A 24,562-nucleotide genomic window follows, 5' to 3' on the forward strand; every position below is an offset into this window, starting at 1 on the left:
CTAAAAAAGCTCACTCATTAATACTTCAACTCTAAATGTACTCTGACACTGAGCTTGAATTCTCTGTAGTTTCCAGCCACAGGACGATACTTATACGATACATTAGTGATATTAGAACCAGTTAGTGTGCAAATGTTACCAGACATTACCAGAATATGGACACCAAAGCATGTAGGAAGCCTCAGGCAAATTGGTTGAGAGTGTGATGGGAGTGCCAATGAGTTATTGACTATGGAGGGTCTGAAGAGGGTTCAAAATGGCATCAACCAACCCCAGAATAACAATGAGCCAATCCGGTTCTGTCTCCGGTGCTTGGTGGTGTCTCGGTCATGAGCAACTGTGATATTCCAGTTAGACTCCAGCAATGTTCCCTTTAAGCTGCGTTAGTGCATGGGCACGCAGCTCCCCGGGACTGCCACACAGAAGAAATATCAGCACCCGCAGAGAAGCACAACTCAACTTTCTAGAGTTGTTTCCCTTAGTTAACACTATCAACGTTTCCCTTCGCTGTGGGAATTGTGATCGAATCAATGCAATATTAGCCACTTTCAATGCAACATTAAGAACTGACAATAAGGATGGGTACACAGGACAGTCCAGATCTCAGGAGGAAAATAACAGGATAGAATGAAGCCACTTTTGTATGTCTCATATCCAGTGCAATGCTGTGGCATTCCTATGCAAGACTTAGTATGCAATACTAACTATGCAAGAGATTTTGTTGTAGGCAGAATGCATCGGATTAGGATTCTAGTTCATTGACATGCACGACTCAGCCTGTACTCGGCACAGATCGGTGTGGCATAACCAATCAATGCTGCAGTAGGCCTATATGCAATAAGACCATTGCCATACTGTACTGTATATGGATCTATGCCATTCACTTTGAACTGGACTGTGTTTACAGCATGAGTGGTCATGAGTAGATCACTTGTTTTGAAATCAAAGCTGAGCTGCATGTAGCCACGTGTGCACATTTGTTCATATCCTTTGGTAGTTACTGAGTTCTTAGCCTAGTTATAGATCATTTGTAGTCAGCAATGCGGGAGTGATTGCTTCCTACAAGAGCACAACATGTGTACATTTCTAGTCATCTTTGAAAAGTGACTCTGGTAAAGAGATTTTTAATTTTTAGACCTGCTTGAATACGTTAAGTAGCCAATAGGCGAAGGGTAGCATAATTTGTCTGATTCTCTGTAATGATGGTATGGGAATAATAATGCATTTTATTTTGTGAACTGGTTTCTTGGATCAAACAACACAACATTTTTAGTCACTTCCTTGTCTGAAGTACAAGTGGATAAACAGGTTAATGTTAAGTCCTGCTTATTTTTTTCAAAAGTCTCATAAGCCTACATTGAACACCACACATTGGGTGCTACTGTAGGCTGAATGATAGAACATATATCTCCATGTTAATATGTTACGGGAGCATTTTCTCCATTGTTTTTGATGGTAGGCCACTCTGGTAGGCCTACATTATGATCAAATAGCCATAGTAGCCAACTTGACCACTGTCTGAAACTGTAACTTAACGCAGGTAGTGTTCACAGTAAATGCAAGCTGAAAGTTGCACAGAATGTTTACAATGTTCAAGTTTGCACTCAGCAGACCATAACTTGTTCAGTGCCGAAAAACATTAGAGGGAACATTGGGCTCGAGTGAGATTCTTATGAGACTCCAGTGAGATTCTTATGAGACTCCAGTGAGACTCCAGTGAGATTAGCTCGCATGTCTGCTGTAGTAATATGTGTATGCAGTAATAAAGTATCTTAATATCAACACCATCATCCCAGAAACCCTAGACCCACTCTACATTGCATACCGCCTCAACAGATCCACAGATGATACAATCTCTATTGCACTCCACACTGCCCTTTCCCACCTGAACAAAAGGAATACCTATGTGAGAATGCAATTCAGTGACTACAGCTCAGCGTTCAACACCATAGTGCCCTCAAAGCTCATCAATAAGCTAAGGACCCTGGGACTAAACACCTCCCTCTGCAACTGGATTCTGGACTTCCTGACACATCCGCCACGCTGATCTTCAACATAGGGGTGCGTGCTCAGTCCCCTCCTGTACTCCCCCGTTCACTCATGACTGCACGGTCAGGCACGACTCCAACACCATCATTAAATTTGCCGATGACACAACAGTGGTAGGCCTGATCACCGACAACAACGAGACAGCCTATAGGGAGGACGGCAGAGACCTGGCTGTGTGGTGCCAGGACTTCAACCTCTCCGTCAACGTGATCAAGAAAAAGGAGATTATTGTGGACTACAGGAAAAAGAGGACCGAGCACGCCCCCATTCTCATCGACAGGGCTTCTGACCGCAAGGCACTACTGAGGGTAGTACGAACGGCCCAGTACATCACTGGGTCCAAGCTTCCTGCCATCCAGGACCTCTATACCAGGCGGTGTCAGAGGAAGGCCCTAAAAATTGTCAAAGACTCCAGCCACCCTAGGCATAGACAGTTCTCTCTGCTACCGCACGGCAAGTGGTACCGGAGCGCCAAGTCTAGGTCCAAGAGGCTTCAAAAAGGCTTCTTTCCCCAAGCCATAAGACTCCTGAACATCTAGTCAAATGGTTACCCAGACTATTTGCATTGCCCCCTTGCCCCCTCCACACCACTGCCACTCTCTGTTGTCATTTATGCATAGTCACTTTATTAACTCTACCTACTACCTCAACTAACCGTACTCTGTACCGGCACCCCCTGTATATATTGTTATTTTACTGCTGCTGTTTAATTACTTGTTACTTTTATCTCTTATTCTTAACCATACTTTTTTGAAACTGCACTGTTGGTTAGGGGCTCGTAAGTAAGCATTTCACTCTAAGGTTTACACCTGTCATATTCGGCTCATGTGACTAATAACATTTGATTTGATTTTGATTTGATTTAATAGGGAGTTGTGCCGCCCCGACTCACCAGAGCCGCCAAAACAGCTTCAATGCGCATAGATTATTCAAGTGTCTCGAACTCTACTGGAGAGATGCAACACCATTCTTCCACTAGGAATTCCATAATTTAGTGTTTTGTTGATGGTGGTGGAAAACGCTGTCTCAAGCACCGCTCCAGAATCTCCCAGAAGTGTTCAATTGGGTTGAGATCTGGTGACTGAGACACACACACCCTTTAAATCCCCTATGCTCCTTTGAGACGCTTCTTTCCAAGTCACTGAGATCTGGTGACTGAGACACACACACCCTTTAAATCCCCTATGCTCCTTTGAGACGCTTCTTTCCAAGTCACTGAGATCTAGGGTGACCACATTTAAAATACCCAAATGCGGGACAACATGATGATTTTGCGGGACAGATTAATGGGAATATGCATTTACATCTTCTTAAATGACTGTTTTGTGAGCAAATTAGAGCAGATGGTGTTAACAAACTATATAGCCTTCCAGTACTGTTTTTTCAATCAAAGCACATTCTGCCTGGTGGCTCACGCTGTTGAGTTTTGGCCACATTATCATGTTTTGGGGACTATTCAGCTAACCATCCTAAAATGTGTTTTTGGTGGTAACAGTAACGTTAAACTATGCTATTATATTTAGTTATGTAGAATACAAATGAATTAATATGTGATCTAAGATTTTGATTCAGCTTTTATCTAACTTTACTAAGAAAGCACCATTCTGAGAAGTGGCAGAGCGACGACCAGTGTACTCTGGCAGCACTACACCCCCGTCAGGTCACTGCACCAACTGAGCAATTGAAGCATAGCCAACTTTTCCCCTTGTGCAAAATTTGGTGATACAGAGACCACATGTGGCTGTTTTATGGAAATCTTGGAATATTTGGCCAAGGAAACATTTCTGGTTGGTCTCAGGGAATGTAAAACAGTTAGGAAGCGAGACTTTTATAACGGGTTGGGAATACTATAGCAGAAAATATGTTAAAAAGGGCAACTCATGAGCATTGAGTGCCTCACAAGTTTGACAAAATTACCTTATGTCTTTTCATCTAATATGGCTATTTATTTACTTTTGTATCTTTTCATCAGAAGCAGAAAAAACTTTTTTGTATGTAGTTATGAGTTTAGCAGGTTTAGCAGGAAATTAGTTTAGCAGGATATTAGCCAGAAAGGATTTGAGAAATACAGTATGATTGGTTGACGATAGGCCTATGACATTGGCCTACAATACCTCTCATCTTGCGCTGCACAGAATATCAGATCTCAACAGATCTCAATGTCAGATCTCAAAAAATGTTTAACATCACCATTAGGCTTAGGCTATCACATCCTTATGATATACAGTACGAGGCAAAAGTTTGGACACACCAACTCATTCAAGGGTTTATTTTTATTGTTCTACTATTTTCTACAGACATCAAAACTATTAAATAACACATATGGAATCATGTAGTAACCAAAAATGTGTTTAACAAATCATTTTAGATTTTAGATTCTTCAAAAGTAACCACCCTTTGCTTTGATGACAGCTTTGCACACTCTTGGCATTCTCTCAACTAGCTTCACCTAGAATGCTTTTTCAACAGTCTTGAAAGAGTTCCCACATATGCTGAGGACCTGTTGGTGGCTTTTCTTTCAATCTGTGGTCCAACTCATCCCGAACCTTCTCAATTGGGTTTAGGTCGGCTGATTGTAGAGGCCAGGTCATCTGATGCAGCACTCCATCACTCTCCTTCTTGGTCAAATAGCCCTTACACAGCCTGGGTCATTGTCCTGTTGAAAAATAAATTATAGTCCCCTAAGTGCAAACCAGATTGGATGCTGTATTGCTGCAGAATGCTGTGGTAGCCATGCTGGTTAAGTGTGCCTTCAGTGTGAGTTGGTGATCTCCCACCTGTTTAGTAAAGTGCAGCCAGGATCCATACAGTGAATAAGTCCTTTGCCTTCTCTCTGTTCATCGTACTGGTTGCATGTGTGATCAAGTCTGTGTTGCTTGTGTGTGTTTGCCATTTCAGTGCGGAGCTTGTTTTCAGGAGGCGGGGTGTGGTTTGTATTTGCAAACTCGTTTTAGCTCACAACAAGCTTGTAGCATGGCTAACACTAGATACAGTGCCTTGCGAAAGTATTCGGCCCCCTTGAACTTTGTGACCTTTTGCCACATTTCAGGCTTCAAACATAAAGATATAAAACGGTATTCTTTTGTGAAGAATCAACAACAAGTGGGACACAATCATGAAGTGGAACGACATTTATTGGATATTTAAAACTTTTTTAACAAATCAAAAACTGAAAAATTGGGCGTGCAAAATTATTCAGCCCCTTTACTTTCAGTGCAGCAAACTCTCTCCAGGAGTTCAGTGAGGATCTCTGAATGATCCAATGTTGACCTAAATGACTAATGATGATAAATACAATCCACCTGTGTGTAATCAAGTCTCCGTATAAATGCACCTGCACTGTGATAGTCTCAGAGGTCCGTTAAAAGCGCAGAGAGCATCATGAAGAACAAGGAACACATCAGGCAGGTCCGAGATACTGTTGTGAAGAAGTTTAAAGCCGGATTTGGATACAAAAAGATTTCCCAAGCTTTAAACATCCCAAGGAGCACTGTGCAAGCGATAATATTGAAATGGAAGGAGTATCAGACCACTGCAAATCTACCAAGACCTGGCCGTCCCTCTAAACTTTCAGCTCATACAAGGAGAAGACTGATCAGAGATGCAGCCAAGAGGCCCATGATCACTCTGGATGAACTGCAGAGATCTACAGCTGAGGTGGGAGACTCTGTCCATAGGACAACAATCAGTTGTATATTGCACAAATCTGGCCTTTATGGAAGAGTGGCAAGAAGAAAGCCATTTCTTAAAGATATCTATAAAAGTGTTGTTTAAAGTTTGCCACAAGCCACCTGGGAGACACACCAAACATGTGGAAGAAGGTGCTCTGGTCAGATGAAACCAAAATTGAACTTTTTGGCAACAATGCAAAACATTATGTTTGGCGTAAAAGCAACACAGCTCATCACCCATCCCCACTGTCAAACATGGTGGTGGCAGCATCATGGTTTGGGCCTGCTTTTCTTCAGCAGGGACAGGGAAGATGGTTAAAATTGATGGGGAAGATGGATGGAGCCAAATACAGGACCATTCTGGAAGAAAACCTGATGGAGTCTGCAAAAGACCTGAGACTGGGACGGAGATTTGTCTTCCAACAAGACAATGATCCAAAACATAAAGCAAAATCTACAATGGAATGGTTCAAAAATAAACATATCCAGGTGTTAGAATGGCCAAGTCAAAGTCCAGACCTGAATCCAATCAAGAATCTGTGGAAAGAACTGAAAACTGCTGTTCACAAATGCTCTCCATCCAACCTCACTGAGCTCGAGCTGTTTTGCAAGGAGGAATGGGAAAAAATGTCAGTCTCTCGATGTGCAAAACTGATAGAGACATACCCCAAGCGACTTACAGCTGTAATCGCAGCAAAAGGTGGCGCTACAAAGTATTAACTTAAGGGGGCTGAATAATTTTGCACGCCCAATTTTTCAGTTTTCGATTTGTTTAAAAAAGTTTGAAATATCCAATAAATGTCATTCCACTTCATGATTGTGTCCCACTTGTTGTTGATTCTTCTTTATGTTTGAAGCCTGAAATGTGGCAAAAGGTCGCAAAGTTCAAGGGGGCCGAATACTTTCGCAAGGCACTGTAGAAAATTGCTGCAAAGCTCAATGCGGAAAAAAACATGTATCAAGCACTACACTCCATGAACACAGGATCAACAAAAACAGTTCTATAAAGATCTAATAGATCTGAAACTCTCTATGGATTATACCAACAAAGGGGTTGATGATCTGTTTGAAGGATGTAATGGAATTTAAACACAGTTTGGTGTTAACGCAGGTGGAGGTGGAGGAGCTAAAGGACGTGAATGTCACCAGCCAGACCACATTCAAAACCACGTCTGAGGATTTCACAATTTTCAAAAAAACACTTGACAAGCACTCTTCCAAAGGAGACTAACAATCGGGGATAAATAACATTTTAATCAATGGAATTGAGGGTGTAAAGGCCAAGAAATTCCTGGCTGATCAACTCAAACTGGAAACTAAACTCATCGAGATGGAGAGGGTGCATAGGAATGGCACTTTCTTTCCAGATGGATGGCCCAGATCTATAGTGGTGAAACTGCTCAGGTTCAAAGACAAGGAGGAGATTCTCAGGAGAGCCAAGTGCCTGAAGGGAACCAAAACCTTCATCAATGAAGAGTTATCTGAAAAGGAACACCTCAAAAGAAAGGAACTGCTTCCACAACTAGTTGAAGAACTAAAAATAGGCAACATTGCACACCTGAAGAACGATAGCCCCCCCCCCCCCCCTAGTAGGCCTATGGCATATTTACTCTACTTTGTTCATGTTTTTCACATAAGCTCATGACCAAAAACACACATTGCTCTAAATGTCATAACCCTCTGAAGTCTTCAGTGGTGGCCCTCAGAGTGTGGTGTCAAGAAAATAACCTCACACTCAACGTCAACAAAACAAAGGAGATGATCGTGGACTTCAGGAAACAGCAGAGGGAGCACCCCCCTATCCACATCGATGGGACAGTTGGTAGAGAAGGTGGAAAGTTTTAAGTTCCTTGGTCCACCCACACAGACAGCGTGGTGAAGAAGGCGCAACAGTGCCTCTTCAAACTCAGGAGGCTTACAAAATTTGGCTTGTCACCAAAAACACTCACAAACTTTTACAGGATGCACAATCGAGAGCATCCTGTCGGGCTGTATCACCGCCTGGTACAGCAACTGCTCCGCCCACAACCGTAAGGCTCTCCAGAGGGTAGTGAGGTCTGCACAACGCATCACCGGGGGCAAACTATCTGCCCTCCAGCACCACCCGATGTAACAGGAAGGCCAAAAAGATCATCAAGGACAACAACCACCTGAGCCACTGCCTGTTTACACCGTTATCACCCAGAAGTCGATATCAGTACAGGTGCATCAAAACTGGGACCAAGAGACTGAAAAACAGCTTCTATCTCAAGGCCATCAGACTGTTAAACAGCCATCACTAACATTGGGTGGCTGCTGCTAACATACTGACTCAAATCTCTAGTCAATTTAATAATAAAAAATTGGATGTAATAAATGTATCACTAGTCACTTTAAACAATGCCACTTTATATAATGTTTACATACCCTACATTACTCATCTCATATGTATATACTGTACTCTATACCATCTATTGCATCTTTCCTTTGCCGTTCGGCCATCGCTCATCCATATATTTATATGCACATATTCTTATTCATTCCTTTGCTGTTGTGAAATTGTTAGATTACTTGTTAGATATTACTGCATGGTCGGAACTAGAAGCACAAGCATTTCGCTACACTCGCATTAACATCTGCTAACCATGTGAATGTGACCAATTGTCACACCCTGACCATAGTTTGCTTTGTATGTTTCTATGTTTTGTTTGGTCGGGGTGTGATCTGAGTGGGCATTCTATGTTGTGTGTCTAGTTTGTCTGTTTCTGTGTTTGGCCTGATATGGTTCTCAATCAGAGGCAGGTGTTAGTCATTGTCTCTGATTGGGAACCATATTTAGGTAGCCTGTTTGGTGTTGGGGTTTGTGGGTGATTGTTCCTGTCTTTGTTACACCAGATAGGGCTGTTTTTGGTTTTTCACGGTTCTTGTTTTTGTATATTGTTCTAGTTTCATCTTTATTAAAGATGTATCTAAATAACCACACTGCGTTTTGGTCCGCCTCTCCTTCAACAGAAGAATCCCGTGACACCAATACAATTTGAATTGATTTGGTGTTATGTGGACTGGGTCAATATGCATTCCATAGGAAGTGCAGCCCTATTGATAAAACTAACACAAATGTATGGTTGTATTGGATATGCGAGGCTTGCACTTCTATGTTTCCGTTCCAATTCCAACTGTGGATCTCTCTTAGTTGGGCAGGATATCAACCCTGATAACATGGTCTTTAACCCATTACAGTTTACCAGAAATAAGTCTATCACTTTTTATTACTATATTGTTAAGCAATTTAACAACCTTTGTAGCAGTTTATTAATTGCAAGACAAACTTATTTTTGACCTTTCATTTGAACGTTCGCAGTCTTCCTAAAAATCGTGACCACCTTGTTCCTTATCTGTCTTCTCTCAGTCATGAATGTTCCATTGTTGCCCTTTCAAAAACATGGTTGACTGAAGAGACAACCACGCTTTATGACATGCCTCCTTATAATGCTGTTCAACACTGTAGAACGTCAAGATTGGGAGGAGGAGTGTCCATTTTTGTTCACAAACGTTTTCAATTCTTTGTAAGAGAGGACCTCACACTTACATCTGATTACGTTGATGTTGAATCTCTTTTCAAAGAAAGTCCTTCCTGTTTATTTATTTGTGGTAAAAAAAAGTGATAGTTGGATGCATCTATCTATCTGCCACCTGATTCTGGCATTGGTAGTTTCACTAATATCCTTGCATCAATCTTGGGTTTAATAATGAAGATCAATGTGTTTTCTGTTGGGTGATTACAACATACGTTTTTTAGTGAGAACCACCCAGTGACATCAGATTTTTTTTGTTATACGTTATACTCCAGCTATATGTATGCCCTCATCTATACGCCCACAAGAGTGACCAGATTATCTGACACCCTTATTGATAATAATTTTACAAATTTTACAAGTATACTTTATATTGACATTGACATTGACAACTTTCCAATTTTTACTTCTCTTTGGCAGCTGGAAATTAACAGATGGGATTGCTTAGTAGCATTTAAATGTAGAATATTTAACAAAAGTAATTGTGAGCGCTTTAGGATGTTAATTGATATTTCATGGGAAAATGTTAATAATCAAGCCAATGTGGAGCCTGCCTTCCAGACTTTTTTGTTATCTTTCAAAGATTGTATGAAAAGTTGTATGAAAAGTTTTTCACAAATCCTTTTCCCCTGAATTCTGCAAATTACAAAATCTACAAGAACAAATGTACTCCCCTATGTTGGATATCCCCCAAAATAGTTTTTATATAGTCAACTTGGAAAATCATTAATCAACTGACGAATAAGAAAAAGCCATCGACAACAATTCCATCTCAATTTATTGTTGGAAATAAGACCTATAGTGATCCTGATGTTATTGTATTTCATGTGAATTTAATAACTTCTTTGTGAATGTGGGTTCCTCTCTGTCAAAGAACATTGAGAAAACTGATGGAAATCCCTTGGATTACATTAAGGAACATTTCCCTTCTCTGCTTCAGTTTGATCCTCTTGATGTGATGGAGGTAATTGGTACCTTGAATATATCAGCAGTAGGTCATGATGAGATTGGTGCCTCTTTGGTGAAATCAGTTTCTTCCTCAATTACTGAGCCTCTAACATACAGTACCATTCAAACGTTTGAACACACCTACTTATTCAAGGATTTGTCTTTAATTTTTACTATTCTCTACATTGTAGAATAATAGTGAAGACATCAAAACCATGAAATAACGCATATGGAATCATGTAGTAACCAAAAAAGTGTGAAACAAATAAACATTTATTTTATATTTGACATTCTTCAAAGTAGCCACCCTTTGCCTTGATGACAGCTTTGCACACTCTTGGCATTTTCTCAACCAGCTTCACCTGGAATACTTTTCAAACCGTCTTGAAAGAGTTCCCACATATGCTTAGCACTTGGTGGATGCTTTTCCTTCACTCTGCGGTCCAACTCATCCCAAACCTTCGCAATTGGGTTGAGGTCGGGTGATTGTGGAGGCCAGATCATCTGATGCAGTATTCCATCACTCTCCTTCTTGGTCAAATAACCCTTACACAGCCTGGAGGTGTGTGTTGGTTCATTGTTGAAAAACAAATGATCCTTCCACTAAGCGCAAATCAGATGGGATGGCATATCACTGCAGAATGAAATGGTAGCCATGCTTGTTAAAACTTCTTAAGGCTAGGGGGCACTATTTTCACGTCCGGATGAAAAGTGTGCCCAAAATAAACTGCCTGCTACTCAGGCCCAGAAGCTAGGATATACATATTATTCGTCGATTTGGATAGGAAACACTCTGACGTTTCTAAAACTGTTTGAATGATGTCTGTGAGTATAACATAACTTATTTGGCAGGCGAAACCCCGAGAACAAACCATCAAGGAAAAAAAACATTTTTGAGGTCACTCTCTTTTCAATGGGTTTCAATGGGAATCTAGATTTCTAAGGCACTTGCTTGCAGTTCCTATCGCTTCCACTGGATGTCAACAGTCTTTAGAAATTGGTTGATTATTTTCCATTTAGAAATGAAGATGTAGGGCAGTTCAGAACGAGGCTCGAGTGAAGTGTACTGTTTCATAGAGGCGCATGACCTGAAAGCACGCTCCACTTTGTTTTTATCTGCTATTGAACGCAGTTTATTCCGTCTTAAATTGTATTGATTATTTACATTAAAAAATACCTAAAGTTGTATTAGGAAAGTTGTTTGAAATGTCTGGATAAAGTTTACAGGTAACTTATTAGATACTTTGTAGTCATGTTGCGCGAGATGGAACCGGTGTGTTTTCAGAATCAAACGCACCAACTAAATTGACATTTTGGGGATATAACGACAGAATTAATCGAACAAAAGGACCATTTGTGATGTTTAATGGACATACTGGAGTGCCAACAGAAGAAGATCTTCAAAGGTAATTACATGTTATTTCTGACTTTTGTGTTGTGCCTGGCGGGTTGAATTATGATTTTCATGTGTATGTTTGATGGGGTGTTGTCCTCAGATAATAGCATGGTTTGTTTTCACCATAAAGCCTTTTTGAAATTGACACTGTGGCTGGATTAACAAGAAGTTCATCTTTAAACCGGTGTATAACACTTGTATGATTTATGAATTATTATTATGAGAATTTCTGTTTTTGAATTTGGCGCGCTTCTAATTCACTAGGTGTTGTCAAATCAATCCCATTAACAGGATTGGCGTGCAAAGGGATCACTAAGAAGTTAAGTGTGCCTTAAATTCTAAATAAATCACAGACAGTGTCACCAGCAAAGCACACCAACACCAGCACACCTCCTCCTCCATGCTTCACGGTGGGAAACACACATGCGGATTTCATCTATTCACTTACTCTGTGTCGCATAAAGACACAGTAGTTGGAACCAAAAATCTCATATTTGGACTCATCAGACCAAAAGACAGATTTCCACAGGTCTAATGTCCATATGCTCGTGTTTCTTGGCCCAAGCAAGTCTCTTCTTCTTTTTGGTGTCCTTTAGTAGTGTGTTTTTTCAGCATTTCGACCATGAAGGCCTGATTCGCGCAGTCTCCTCTGAACAGTTGATGTTGAGATGTGTCTGTAACTTGAACTTATTTGGGCTGCAATTTCGAAAGGCTGGTAACTCTAATGAACTTATCCTCTGTAGCAGAGGTAACTTTGGGTCTTCCTTAAATGTAGCTGTCCTCATGAGAGCCAGTTTCATCATAGCACTTGATGGTTTTTGCAACAACACTTGAAGAAACTTTCAAAGTTCTTGACATTTTCCAGATTGACTGACCTTCATGTCTTAAGGTAATGATGGACTGTCGTTTCTCTTTGCTTATTTGAGCTGTTCTTGCCATAACATGGACATGGACATGGTATTTTACCAAATAGTGCTATCTTCAGTATACTACCCCTACCTTGTCACAGTACAACTGATTGGCTCAGACGCGTTAACTAAGAAGGAAAGAAATTTCAGAATTTTACTTTTAACAAGGCACACCTGGTAATTAAAATGGATTCCAGGTGACTACCTCATGAAGCTGGTTGAGAGAATGCCAAGAGTGTGCAAAGCTGTCATCAATGCAAAGGGTGGCTACTTTGAAGAATCTCAAAAATGAAATATGTTTTGATTTATTTAACACTTTCTTGGTTACTACATTTTGATAGATTATTAACGTTTACTGATACCTAAAGTTGGGTTAGAAAAGTATTTCGAAGTGTTTTGTGAAAGTTTATCGTCGACTTTTTTTATTTAAAAAAATGACGTAGCGTTTTCAAACAGTGTTTTTTTTCTGAATCACACAGTTTCCATAGATGGCTATTTTAGGTATATATGGACCGATTTAATCGAAAAAAAGACCCAATAGTGATGTTTATGGAGCATATAGGAGTGCCAACAAAGAAGATCTTCAAAGGTAATGAAAATTTTATATTTTATTTATGCTATTTGGGTAGCGCCGGCTACGCGAAATCTTTTGTTTACGTAGCATTCAGGTATTTCGTGGTGTTGCATGCTCTCTTATAATAGCTTCTCATGCTTTCGCCGAAAAGCATTTTAATAATCTGACTTGTTGGCTAGATTCACAACGAGTGTAGCTTTAGTTCAATACCCTGCATGTGTATTTTAATGAATGTTTGAGTTTTAACGAGTGCTATTAGCATCTAGCGTAGCGCATTTGCATTTCCAGATGTCTAGTTGGGACGCAAATGTCTCAACTAGGATGAAGAGGTTAATGTACGCCAATTATGCACTTTCAACTAAAATATACTAATAACTCCCAAACAGTTTACCTAAATCCTTCAATGGATTCTTCCAGGTTAATTCTGAAATCCATCTCTATAACACAAGACACTGCGATAACCGTCACCCTCCCCAGTGACGCAACTCACATAGTCAATTCTATTATCAGAGGTATCATACTCTGGAATTCTTGTCTTCACATTGCCAAAACCTCATCATCCCTCAATAACTTCAAGCGAAGACTAGGGGTCAGCCTGATTAATCAAACTACCCAGTAATCCCCTCCATGAAGCCTAACTCTCACACTCACACACACAAATACACATAATCAAACATGTTTTTGTCTTGTATACTGAGTATATCATGTACAATTATAATGAATATGCTTTGTTTAACTGATCGAACAATTTTATTTATTTTTGTACTTTTCATTTCTCAGAACAAGAATAGACTGAAAGGTTTCAGAAGAAAGGTCTTTCATTCTGGCCATTTTGAGCCTGTAATTGAACCCACAAATGCCGATGCTCCAGATCCTCAACTAGTCTAAAGATCGCTAGTTTTATTGCTTCTTTACAGGTAAGAGAGTCTAGCTAGTGTCATATATACATATATTCATATACATAGCTCATATATCAAGCACATACTGTATATTTAGGTGGCCTTGGTGCCCTCAGGCTGCTATAGAGCGCCAAACTAATCTGCCTGACTCAAGTCATTGCACGCACCCCTGTCAAAACAGGAAGCACCCTAGCCCCAGCCATAAACTGCCAGTCACAGTTCCCCTTATCTCACGACTCCATGACACACAGACATTTCATCGCACGAACACACACACCTCACCCCCCTCTCTACTGGTCGGGTGCCAAGAGCAGAGGACTCTGCTGTGCACCAATGGGGCTCCTGCTCTGGCTAGAGCCCTTCGGCCGCCTCCAACCCTTCGGGACCATTCAGAAGACGAGACGACAAGACTCCACCTACATTATTCCATGTATAAAAACTGCTGTAACCTCTGTCTAAGTCCTTTTTCAGCTGACTCCTTACTGAGTTATATGACTAAGTCCATGCACGTTAAACTGCAGGACAAGATATCTTTTGACTCAATAAACTGCCATTTTGTTACAACTGAAATCCACTCTGTCCAGCGTCCATGCTTTGGTCTCAACTCTCCAGTATTTGAACACCAACACTAGCTATATTTTCAGATATTACACATTTCTAATTTTGTCAGAAAGTTGTTTTCATCAAGTTAAAGCGTACTGTTAGCTAGCTAATGTTAGCTGGCTGGCTCGCTAGCTAACATTATGTGTATGATCTGTGTCGTAATATTATTTGTATCTCAGAGCCATTTGTATTGCTAGTTATAGCCTAATGTTAGCTAGCTAGCTAATATTGAATCTAGTTGGTTAGCTACCTGCAGATTCATGCAGGGTAGTAATGTTATTAGTTGGGATTATGGTTCATTGTTTAGCTAGCTAGCATGTCCAAACAAAAGACTCCACTATGCAAGGTACCATTTTACTGTACCGTTTTATACCTTCTGTATCCTGTGCATCTGACAAATAAACTTAGATTTTATTTGATATATTGTATGTTTACCGGAGATGGTAATGTGGAGAACAACATGACCTGCACAAAGTCAAATTAGGATATAACGTTAGGCCAATGAGACAGTGTTCAAGTAAAAACATCATCTGGTAGAATGCCCTTCTTTCATTTCGTCACACTCACAACTGTAAGCTATTTTCTGTAATTAGCTTGTCATGAACTTGTAAATAATGATCATGTTGTGAGTTTATTTTCCTGTAATAATTAATAAAATATGTGCAAAAGTGAAGACGTTGTCAGCTATATGATGTGGATACAGTATTATTTGACCTGGCTAGCCAGCTAACTTAATGTAAGCTAGCTAGCTAGCAAGCTTGAAACGAACCCAAACATTGTTTAGAAAATTGTTTTTAGTTTCTTGGTTTGCTAAATTGACATATAGCTACTAAATTAATTTTCAAACAGATGGGTTTATTGGTGTTAAAAATACACCAGTTGTGCTATTTTTCACCACCAGGCTGCTGATGTCATGTATTTGAATCCATGAAGAGATGGGTGGGGCTAAGGCTTAAGAGGGATTGCATGATTCTGAATGGTTGTAGACAAAGAGCTCTCCAGTACATGTACCAAAACATTCAAGGGACATTTTCTCTAAAGTGGGGTTACAAGTTTATCAACTTTCAAAGCATAATTACTTTCCCATTGTTCCCCAACTGTTAAAGCATTTTCTAACTTTGAGTCTCTACTTTTATCTAACGTAAAAAACACCATTTAAAATGTTGCTACATAAGACCAAATCGAGCCGGTCGGTCACGTATAAGGATGCAAAAACGCTAATTGCAGTCCTTCACCAACACGTTCCCTCTCCCTCGCTCCGACAGAGCCGAGGATAAGAGACAGCGGTGGCCTCTCCCGACACTCTTGTTCATGTTTTCTGTGCCGTGAGCGGCAATGAGGTCCAATCACCATCAGTGGCTCCAAGTAATTCATCAGGGAAATAGTGGATCACAATAGTGGATCATCTACCATGCATGTCAGGTACTCAGATGCTGCTGCCTGCTTTATTTATTTTTAATGGAACCTAATACAATTTGGAGTTCTCTTTGATTGAGGGGAGGAATTGATAAAAAGGGAAGCGTGAGATGGAAGTTTGATTGGTAATTGTAGGAGTCGAATATGACATCGGAGGACTAATTAAAGGAACTGAATCTAATGGCCAACACACATGGTGTTACACACAGCTCTCTCCCCTGGCCAACACATATGGTTTCACACGCAGCACACTCCCCCAGCAAACACACATCGTGTTACACACAACTCTGTCCCCCGGATAACACATATCCTGTTACACACAACTCTTTCCCCCAGACAACACACATCGTGTTACACACAACTCTGTCCCCAAGACAATGCACATGGTGTTACACACAACTCCATCCCCCAGCCAAAACACATGACAGAGTGTTAAACATAATGTAGCTCTCTCCCCCAACCAACAAAGGAACAGGGAGGTACTGGCATTTCTCATTACTATATCCCTAATCTCGTCTCTCTCTCTCTCTGTAGCAAATGAGCCAAAGGATAAGGTAACTATATCCCTATTCGCATAAACAAACACATGCAGTGCAAACTGAAATATCACATTTACATAAGTATTCAAACCTTTTACTCAGTACTTTGTTGAAGTACTTTTGGCAGCAATTACAACCTTGAGTCTTCTTGGGTATGACGCTACAAGCTTGGCACACCTGTATTTGGGGAGTTTCTCCCATTCTTCTCTACAGATCCTCTCAAGCTCTGTCAGGTTGGATGGGGAGCGTCGCTACACAGCTATGTTCAGGTCTCTCCAGAGATGTAAGTCTGGGCTCTGGATGGGCACTCAAAAACATTCTGAGACCTGTCCCAAAGCCTCTCCTGCATTGTCATGGCTGTGTGCTTTAGGGCCGTTGTCCTGTTGGAAGGTAAAACCTTCGCCCCAGTCTGAGGTTCTGAGTGCTCTGGAGCAGGTTTTTCATTGAGAATCTCTCTGTACTCTGTCTGTCTGGGAGACTGGGAGACTAGTCCCTGAAAAACATCCCTATAGCATGATGCTGCCACAATCATGCTTCACCATAGGGATGGTGCCAGGTTTCCTCCAGGCGTGAAGCTTGGCATTCAGGCCAAAGAGTTCAATCTTGGTTTCATCAGACCAGAGAAGCTTGTTTCTCATGGTCTGAGAGTCTTTAGGTGCCTTTTGGCAAACTCCAAGTGGGCTGACATGTGCCTATTACTGAGGAGTGGCTTCTGTCTGGCCACTCTACCATAAAGGCCTGATTGGTGGAGTGATGCAGAGATGGTTGTCCTTCTGGAAGGTTCTCCCATCTCCACAGAGGAACTCTGGTGCTCTGTCAGAGTGACCATCGGATTCTTTGTCACCTCCCTGACCAAGGCTCTTCTCCCCCGATTGCTCAGTTTTGCCAGCCAGCTCTAGGAAGAGTCTTGGTGGTTCTAAACTTCTTCCATTTAAGAATGATGGAGGCCACTGTGTTCTTGGGCTACTTCAATGCTGCAGAAATGTTTTTGGTACCCTTCACCAGATATGTTCCTCGACACAATCATGTCTCAGAGCTCTACAGACAATTCCTTTGACCTCATGGCTTGGTTTCTGCTCTGACATGCACTGTCAACTGTGGGACCTTATATAGACAGGTGTGTGCCTTTCCAAATCATGTCCCATCAATTGAATTTACCACAGGTGGACTCAAATCAAGTTGTAAAAACCTCTCAAGGATGATCAATGGAAAGAGGATGCACATGAGCTCAATTTCAAGTCTCATAGCAAAGGGTCTGAATACTTATGTAATAAGGTATTTCTGTTTTCGCTTTGTCATTATAGGGTATTGTGTGTAGATTGAAAAATATATATATACTTTAATCCATTAGAATTAGGCTGTAATTTAACAAAATGTGGAAAAAGTCAAGGGTTCTGAATCTTTTCTGAATGCACTGTACACACAAGCACATGGACACACACACATGCAAACACACGCAAACACACAAACACAGAGACAGTAAGAGAGAGTGAGAGAGAGAAATATCGAGCGAGAGAGATCGAGAAGATGCCAACACATGTCACACACGTACTTCCAGGGCTGTTTGTCAAGCAAAGCTTTTTTCACCAATTCAGAAAGTAAATCTAAATCAAAACGCTGGAGAATTCACGCAGGGACGTCTAACAGTGACGTTTATACAGCACTATAACAATTCATTGACAGTAGTACATAGGCTACACAACAATTACAAGCCATCAACAAAACAAGACTCCAGAGAGTGCATAATGTCCCAGACTTCACCTGAACCTGCGTCATGTGGCGCGTGACATTACAGCACAATGTGAGTGAATACAGATCTCTCAAAACCCACAGGTATTGTATCGTTATATAGTGTGTGTCATTCTTATACAACATAGCAGCCATCTGTCTCCAGATGTAAGACTGCGAGACTTCTCTCTGTGGGCCTATTGTGGAGCGGTCGGATGAAAGTGCCATGAACACGAGCGTAAGAAAGCCTGAGCTTGTTTTAGACGAGACATTTACATACTCTCTCTTGCTGTACACGTCTAGCAAGAGACAGGGAGAACGGGTGGAAATGCCAGACGAGCGGTCTTTAATGTCAGATATTCTAGCGACATGCTGTTTCTTCCCACCAGCTAACGGCGGAGCGCATGAAAAAGTGAGCCGGTTAGGTGTACGACAGCGAGCTCTGGATGGATAAATGAACAAGTGGATGAGTATAGGGATGAGTCTGTTCTGCTCTGTGTACCATGCTACCACACAATCAAACCATAATGTGGGCAAGCGCTGGTGGAGCACGAAGCGTCATCCCTCTCTGCATCGTATCCATGATCTCATTACCGCTGTATACACAGCCCTGAAACGGCATGTACAATTTAACCCAATTTGATGGATAGTTCTCATGATATGGTAATACCGGCCCCAGGCCATGCTACGGAAAGCAATCCTCCTCCTGCACATTGTGATATCTCCCCTTCACTTTCTCCTCCTCTCCTCTTTATTCTGTTTTTTTCTCCCTTTCCTCACATGAGCAGCTAGAGTAGTCAGGCCAGTGTGGTGTTCCTGGTATGGGAACCCCCCCCCCCCCCCCAGTGCATTAGATTAGAAGGGGCAGAAATTCATCATTCCCAATGTGCCATGAGGAATGGGCACATAATGCTGGATAGTAGTATGTTCTATATGAGGCCCCATGTGTATTTTTGTATCTGTGCTCTGTCAAATTAGCATGTTGGTATTTATTGGGATGACTTGTGTACTGGAGGTAGCACTGCAGGGTAGTCACTAGCTGGCACAGCCACAAAGTCATCAAATCATTAAACCTAACCTTAACCACACTGCTAACCTTATGCCTAACCTTAAATGAAGCCCAAAAAGCTTTTCTTATGATATATACCCAATCCCAATAAACATCAATATCTGGATATAGCAGAGATCGCTGTGTTGGGGAGTCATCCGAGGCAATATTCATTGACAGAAAAATTGGAGAGGGGTTTGATATCCAGCCCTTTCCAGTTTATAAGGAGTCAATCAGCCTTAAACTATTGAGGCCACTGCGCCAAAGCTCAACGCACCCTGCCAAAGAAAACAGACAATCAAGGATGAGGCGAGCCTTTAACCACAAGGCCATTGGTACCACATTTACTGCTGTGAATTAGAGCTGAATCAAATATCCCTCAATGCAATCTGATTCCAATGACGACTGGAAGTGACGTGCGTCAACCGGGCGTGTGGATGCAGAGATGTTAATGACCGGTAGCCAGTTAATAGCCCACCTATAATTTTGCCCAAACAACTATCTCTTCCCCTACTGTATTTAATTTATTTATTTATTTTGCTCCTTTGCACCCTATTATTTTTATTTCTACTTTGCACATTCTTCCATTGCAAATCTACCATTCCAGTGTTTTACTTGCTATATTGTATTTACTTTGCCACCATGGCCTTTTTTTGCCTTTACCTCCCTTCTCACCTCATTTGCTCACATCGTATATAGACTTGTTTATACTGTATTATTGACTGTATGTTTGTTTTACTCCATGTGTAACTCTGTGTCGTTGTATATGTCGAACTGCTTTGCTTTATCTTGGCCAGGTCGCAATTGTAAATGAGAACTTGTTCTCAACTTGCCCTCCTGGTTAAATAAAGGTGAAATAGAAAAATAAAAAATAAAAAAATCATAATGGCCCCATAACGCAGATGGCCTAAGCTGATGGGATCAAAACAAAAACCACTGATTTATTTACGGAGACCTGTCATCATTGATGGAAATTCTCAAAATGCATTATATCTCCCTCTGTGATACCGCCATGTCCCACTCAGAATATCCCCTTCCTCCTCACCCAACCTGCTCTCAGAGCATTTCGCATTATTCGTATTATATGTTACAAATTTGCAAAACGTATGATATGTTATGAATTCTAGCTAGGTGGCTAACGTTAGCTAGGCTATGGGTTAGGGTTAAGATTAGGGGTAAGTTCAGGTGTTAGGTTAAAGGGTTAGGGTTAGGGTTAGCTAACATGCTAAGTGGTTGCAAAGTAGCTAAAACGTAAGTACAGCTCTGACACACACACAGTCATGCCACCAGGGTTTCTTTCACAAGAAAGCGTAAAGTATTCTACAGAGCCATTATTACATGGAACTCCTTTCCTTCACATATTTCTCAAATGAACAGCAGACCTGGTTTCAAAAAACAGACAAAGCAACACCTCACCGCACAATGCCTCTCCCCTATTTGACCTAGATATTTTGTGTTTATGTATAGATACAGTATGTAGGCTATGTGTGCCGTTTTTAAATTGACGTAGTTCTGTCCTTGAGCTGGTCTTGTATATTCATGTTCTGTAATATGTAATGTTTCATGTTTTGTGTGGACCCCAGGAAGAGAGGCTGCTGCTTTCGCATCAATACCAAAAACTTGAGATGCAGACAGGATCTTGGCTCAGCCGGCAGTAGGATTGTTGTTTAACTAGTTGGTGACAGCAGAAGCCCAGCGGGTCGCCACTTAAACCCTGGTAGACATTCATTTCTCTTGACTCACTCTGTCAGAGACCCTTGGCCAGTTTCAGTTCAGAAGCTTCACAATCTCTGTTTATCAGAAGGAGCACCACTGGCGCTGCTGGGGAGTTTCATCAACAGAAATGTTGGAGATGATGGTACAGGGGGCTGGTCCTATGTGATTAGGAACTCCAGCTGGCCTTGGGAAACTTATACCATCCATACCCTCACCCAGCTCTGGATCTTCAACACTTCATTAAATACAGCAGCATGGTGCTGATTAACTCGGGAAGATAGACTCCATACTATCTCAGGGATAGTGTTTCCTCCTTGGAGGAAGGCCATGTAATCAGTCATTTAGCTCTCCTCAATGAAGATGACAGCAAGGGAGTCTTCTTTCTGCAGAAATCTCAATTACGGATTTCTCTGTTTCTCTATGGCTCATAAATACGCCAGGGGCACTCTAGGAACATTTGCATATGAAGCTGAGAAGATGCTGAGAAAGAACCTTCTAAAACCAATGCCCATCCTGTCAAGCAACTCATGCTAAAAAGCAAAAGGAAGAAGAAATGAAAGTATCAACAAGTGAATTTTACTTCCTAAAATACTTCATTGACAGCATGCTAGTGATGGTGGCTGTGATGAGCTACACTATATATACAAACGTATGTGGACACCCCTTCAAATAAATGGATTCAGCTATTTCAGCCACACCTGTTGCTGACAGGTGTATAAAATTGAGCACAGAGCCATGCAATCTCCATAGACAAACATTGGCAGCATAAAGGTCCCGTGTGGCTGAGTTGGTAGAGCATGGCACTTACAACGTCAGGGTTGTGGGTTTGATTCACATGGGGGACCAGCACGAACAAATCTGAAAATGTATGCACTCACTCCTGTAAGTCGCTCTGGATAAGACCGTCTGCTAAATAACTAGAATGAACGTAGAATGAATGGCCTTACTGAAGAGCTTTCGATGTGGCACCGTCATGGGATGCCACCTTTCTAACAAGTCAGTTTGTCAAATTTGTGACCTGCTAAAGCTGTGCTGTTATTGTGAAGTGGAAATATCTAGGAGCAACAACGGCTCAGCCACGGAGGGTAGGCCACACAAGCTCATAGAACGGGACTGGCGAGTGCTGAAGTGCATAGAGCTATAAAAATCTTCTGTCCTCGGGTGCAACACTCACTACCAAGTTTCAAACTGCATCTGGAAGCAATGTCAGCACAAGAACTGTTTGTCGGCGGCGTCATGAAATGGGTTTCCATGGCCGAGCAGACGCATACAAGTCTAAAATCACCATGCGCAATGCCAAGCGTTGGCTGGAGTGGTGTAAGGCTGGTTTTCATGGTTCAGGTTTAATTCCAGTGAAGGGAAATCTTAAAGCTACAGCATACAATGACATTCTAGAAGATTCTGTGCTTCCAACTTTGTGGCAACAGTTTGGGGAAGGCCCGTTCCTGTTTCAGAATGGCAATTCCCCAATGCACAAAGCAAGGTCCATACAGGAATGGTTTGTCAAGTTCAGTGTGGAAGAACTTAACTGGGCTGCACAAAACCCTGACCTCAACCCCATCGAACACCTTTGGGATTAATTGGAATGCCGACTGCGAGCCAGGCCTAATTGCCCAACATCAGTGCCTGAACTCACTAATGCTCTTGTGGCTGAAGCAATGTCCCCGAAGCAATGTTCCAACATCTAGTGAAAAGCCTTTACAGAAGAGTGGAGGCAGTTATATCAGCAAAGGAGGACCAACTCCATATTAATGCCCATTATTTTGGAATGAGATGTTCAACGAGCAGGTGTCCACATACTTTTGGTCATATAGTGTATCTCTCCTTTTCTCTCACTCTCTCCTTCCTTTTCTCTCCCCCTCAACCTTCCCTCCCCACTCTATCCTTCCCTTCCTTCCTCCACTCCTTTCTCTCTCTTTCTCGCTCTGTTTTTCCTCCTCTCTCTCTCTCTCTCTCTATATATATATATTGCTTTCTTCTCTCTCCCCCTCCCTCGATCTCTCTCTCTCTCCAGCAGGGGGATGTGGAGGTGGGTCCTGTGTCCTTGGCAGATTAATGAGGTGGAGAAGCAGACGTAAGAGTCTAGGTCAGCACGTGGTCACCCAGGGGTCAGCAGCCTCATTAACCCTGTCCAGACAGCCCTGTTTAATGGACTGCACCAAAAGGGAGGGAGTGTGTGGGGGAGGGGTACTCAAAGTAACCAGGTGGACATATAAGTCATTGGAGTGCTGATGCTGTTTGTGACGGTGCATGTAAAAGCTGTAGTTAATATGAATGCTGAGGCTAGGACTTGACTGAGAATGACAAAGACTGAGAATGCTCTATTTCTCAGTTTCCTATAGACAGTATAGGATTCCCACAGGATGATAGAAGGAAACCTTCCATCTATCAAACACACTTCTGATGTGTGGGGTTGTGCGTGGGGGACACATTCTTCATTCACTAGGCTACAAACATCCTCAGGTATTCTACAGGTTTGTGTTGTGGCTATACCTGAAAGGGGTCCAGACAAAAAACCAGAGCAATATGATAATACATGCAGACCATGGAAATGTGAGTTTGACGCTCAACAGATTGTTGGGGGCCGATGGGGAATGAAGCATAGGAAGAAACAAAATCATGCTTTACAAATAGGATTAAAAGACTGCAGTGGTGTGCTCTGTTTCTTTAAGAGAGCATATAGGGAAGTCACCGAAAATATAATAAATGTACACATGGGGATAAAGGATTGATGAGATGTGCTCTGAGAGTGTAGGGCCCTATGAGAAATAGAATAAATGGGGTAGGCACAGGTGATTACATGGCAAATTTTCTCTGGTCCCACAAGCTAATGAGACATTCAGAGATGGATCGACTACGGGAGAGAGAGAGACAGAAAGCAGGAAAATGGCAAGGGGGGGAAAAAGTAGTGAAATCTAAAAAATGTTTAAATCTAAAAACAGTAGGAGGTCAACCCGGTCTTTAGTCAAAACTAAAACAAAGGTGACATCAAAGGTAGTCGTCATGCGAACAGATCAACGACAAATGAAAAGACAGCTCAATCGAATCCCCCTTGCTAATCGTCAATGAGGAGAAGAAAGAGAAAAAAGAAAGTGAGAGTATCATACATGGTGATAAAATGAGACTCTGATGGGGCTTTGCGAGTCGTCAGAGCCAGCTGAGAGATTAGAAGGCCCATTGAGTCCAGGATTAGACACAGGCTACATAGCCCTGTGAGGATCTCACTTCAAGCCCTCTCACAGCATGAAGAATCAATAAAGAGAGAAAACACGGAATGTGTCTAGGCATATAATAGTATATTGACGGTGCTGTTCGATGTAATGCACATCACACTGTTGAATGGAGAGTCTGACTGTGGGGCTGTGTGGGTTATGTGAGTAATATAACAAGAGAAAATAATGTGTTTTATATTAAATGATAAGGACATCTCTGAAGAAATAATGAATGCACTCCGTATAACAAAACACAGATATACGAATTAATTGCACATCGTGGCAAAATCCGTTGGACATT

The 24,562-nt window shown here is 41.6% G+C and overlaps 1 protein-coding gene across 1 annotated transcript in view; it reads right to left on the reverse strand.

Moving 5' to 3' along the window:
* Window positions 1-351: 351 nt before the first annotated feature.
* LOC116358229 (transmembrane protein 132C-like) overlaps window positions 352-24,562 on the reverse strand; it is a 116,237-nt gene continuing 92,026 nt past the window's right edge. The window contains exon 4 of the mRNA XM_031808747.1: window positions 352-412. Coding sequence (XP_031664607.1) covers window positions 352-412 — 61 coding nt within the window. The remainder of the gene's footprint in view (window positions 413-24,562) is intronic.

Source organism: Oncorhynchus kisutch, linkage group LG29, assembly GCF_002021735.2.
Source record: "Oncorhynchus kisutch isolate 150728-3 linkage group LG29, Okis_V2, whole genome shotgun sequence".
NCBI classification, from domain to species: domain Eukaryota; kingdom Metazoa; phylum Chordata; class Actinopteri; order Salmoniformes; family Salmonidae; genus Oncorhynchus; species Oncorhynchus kisutch.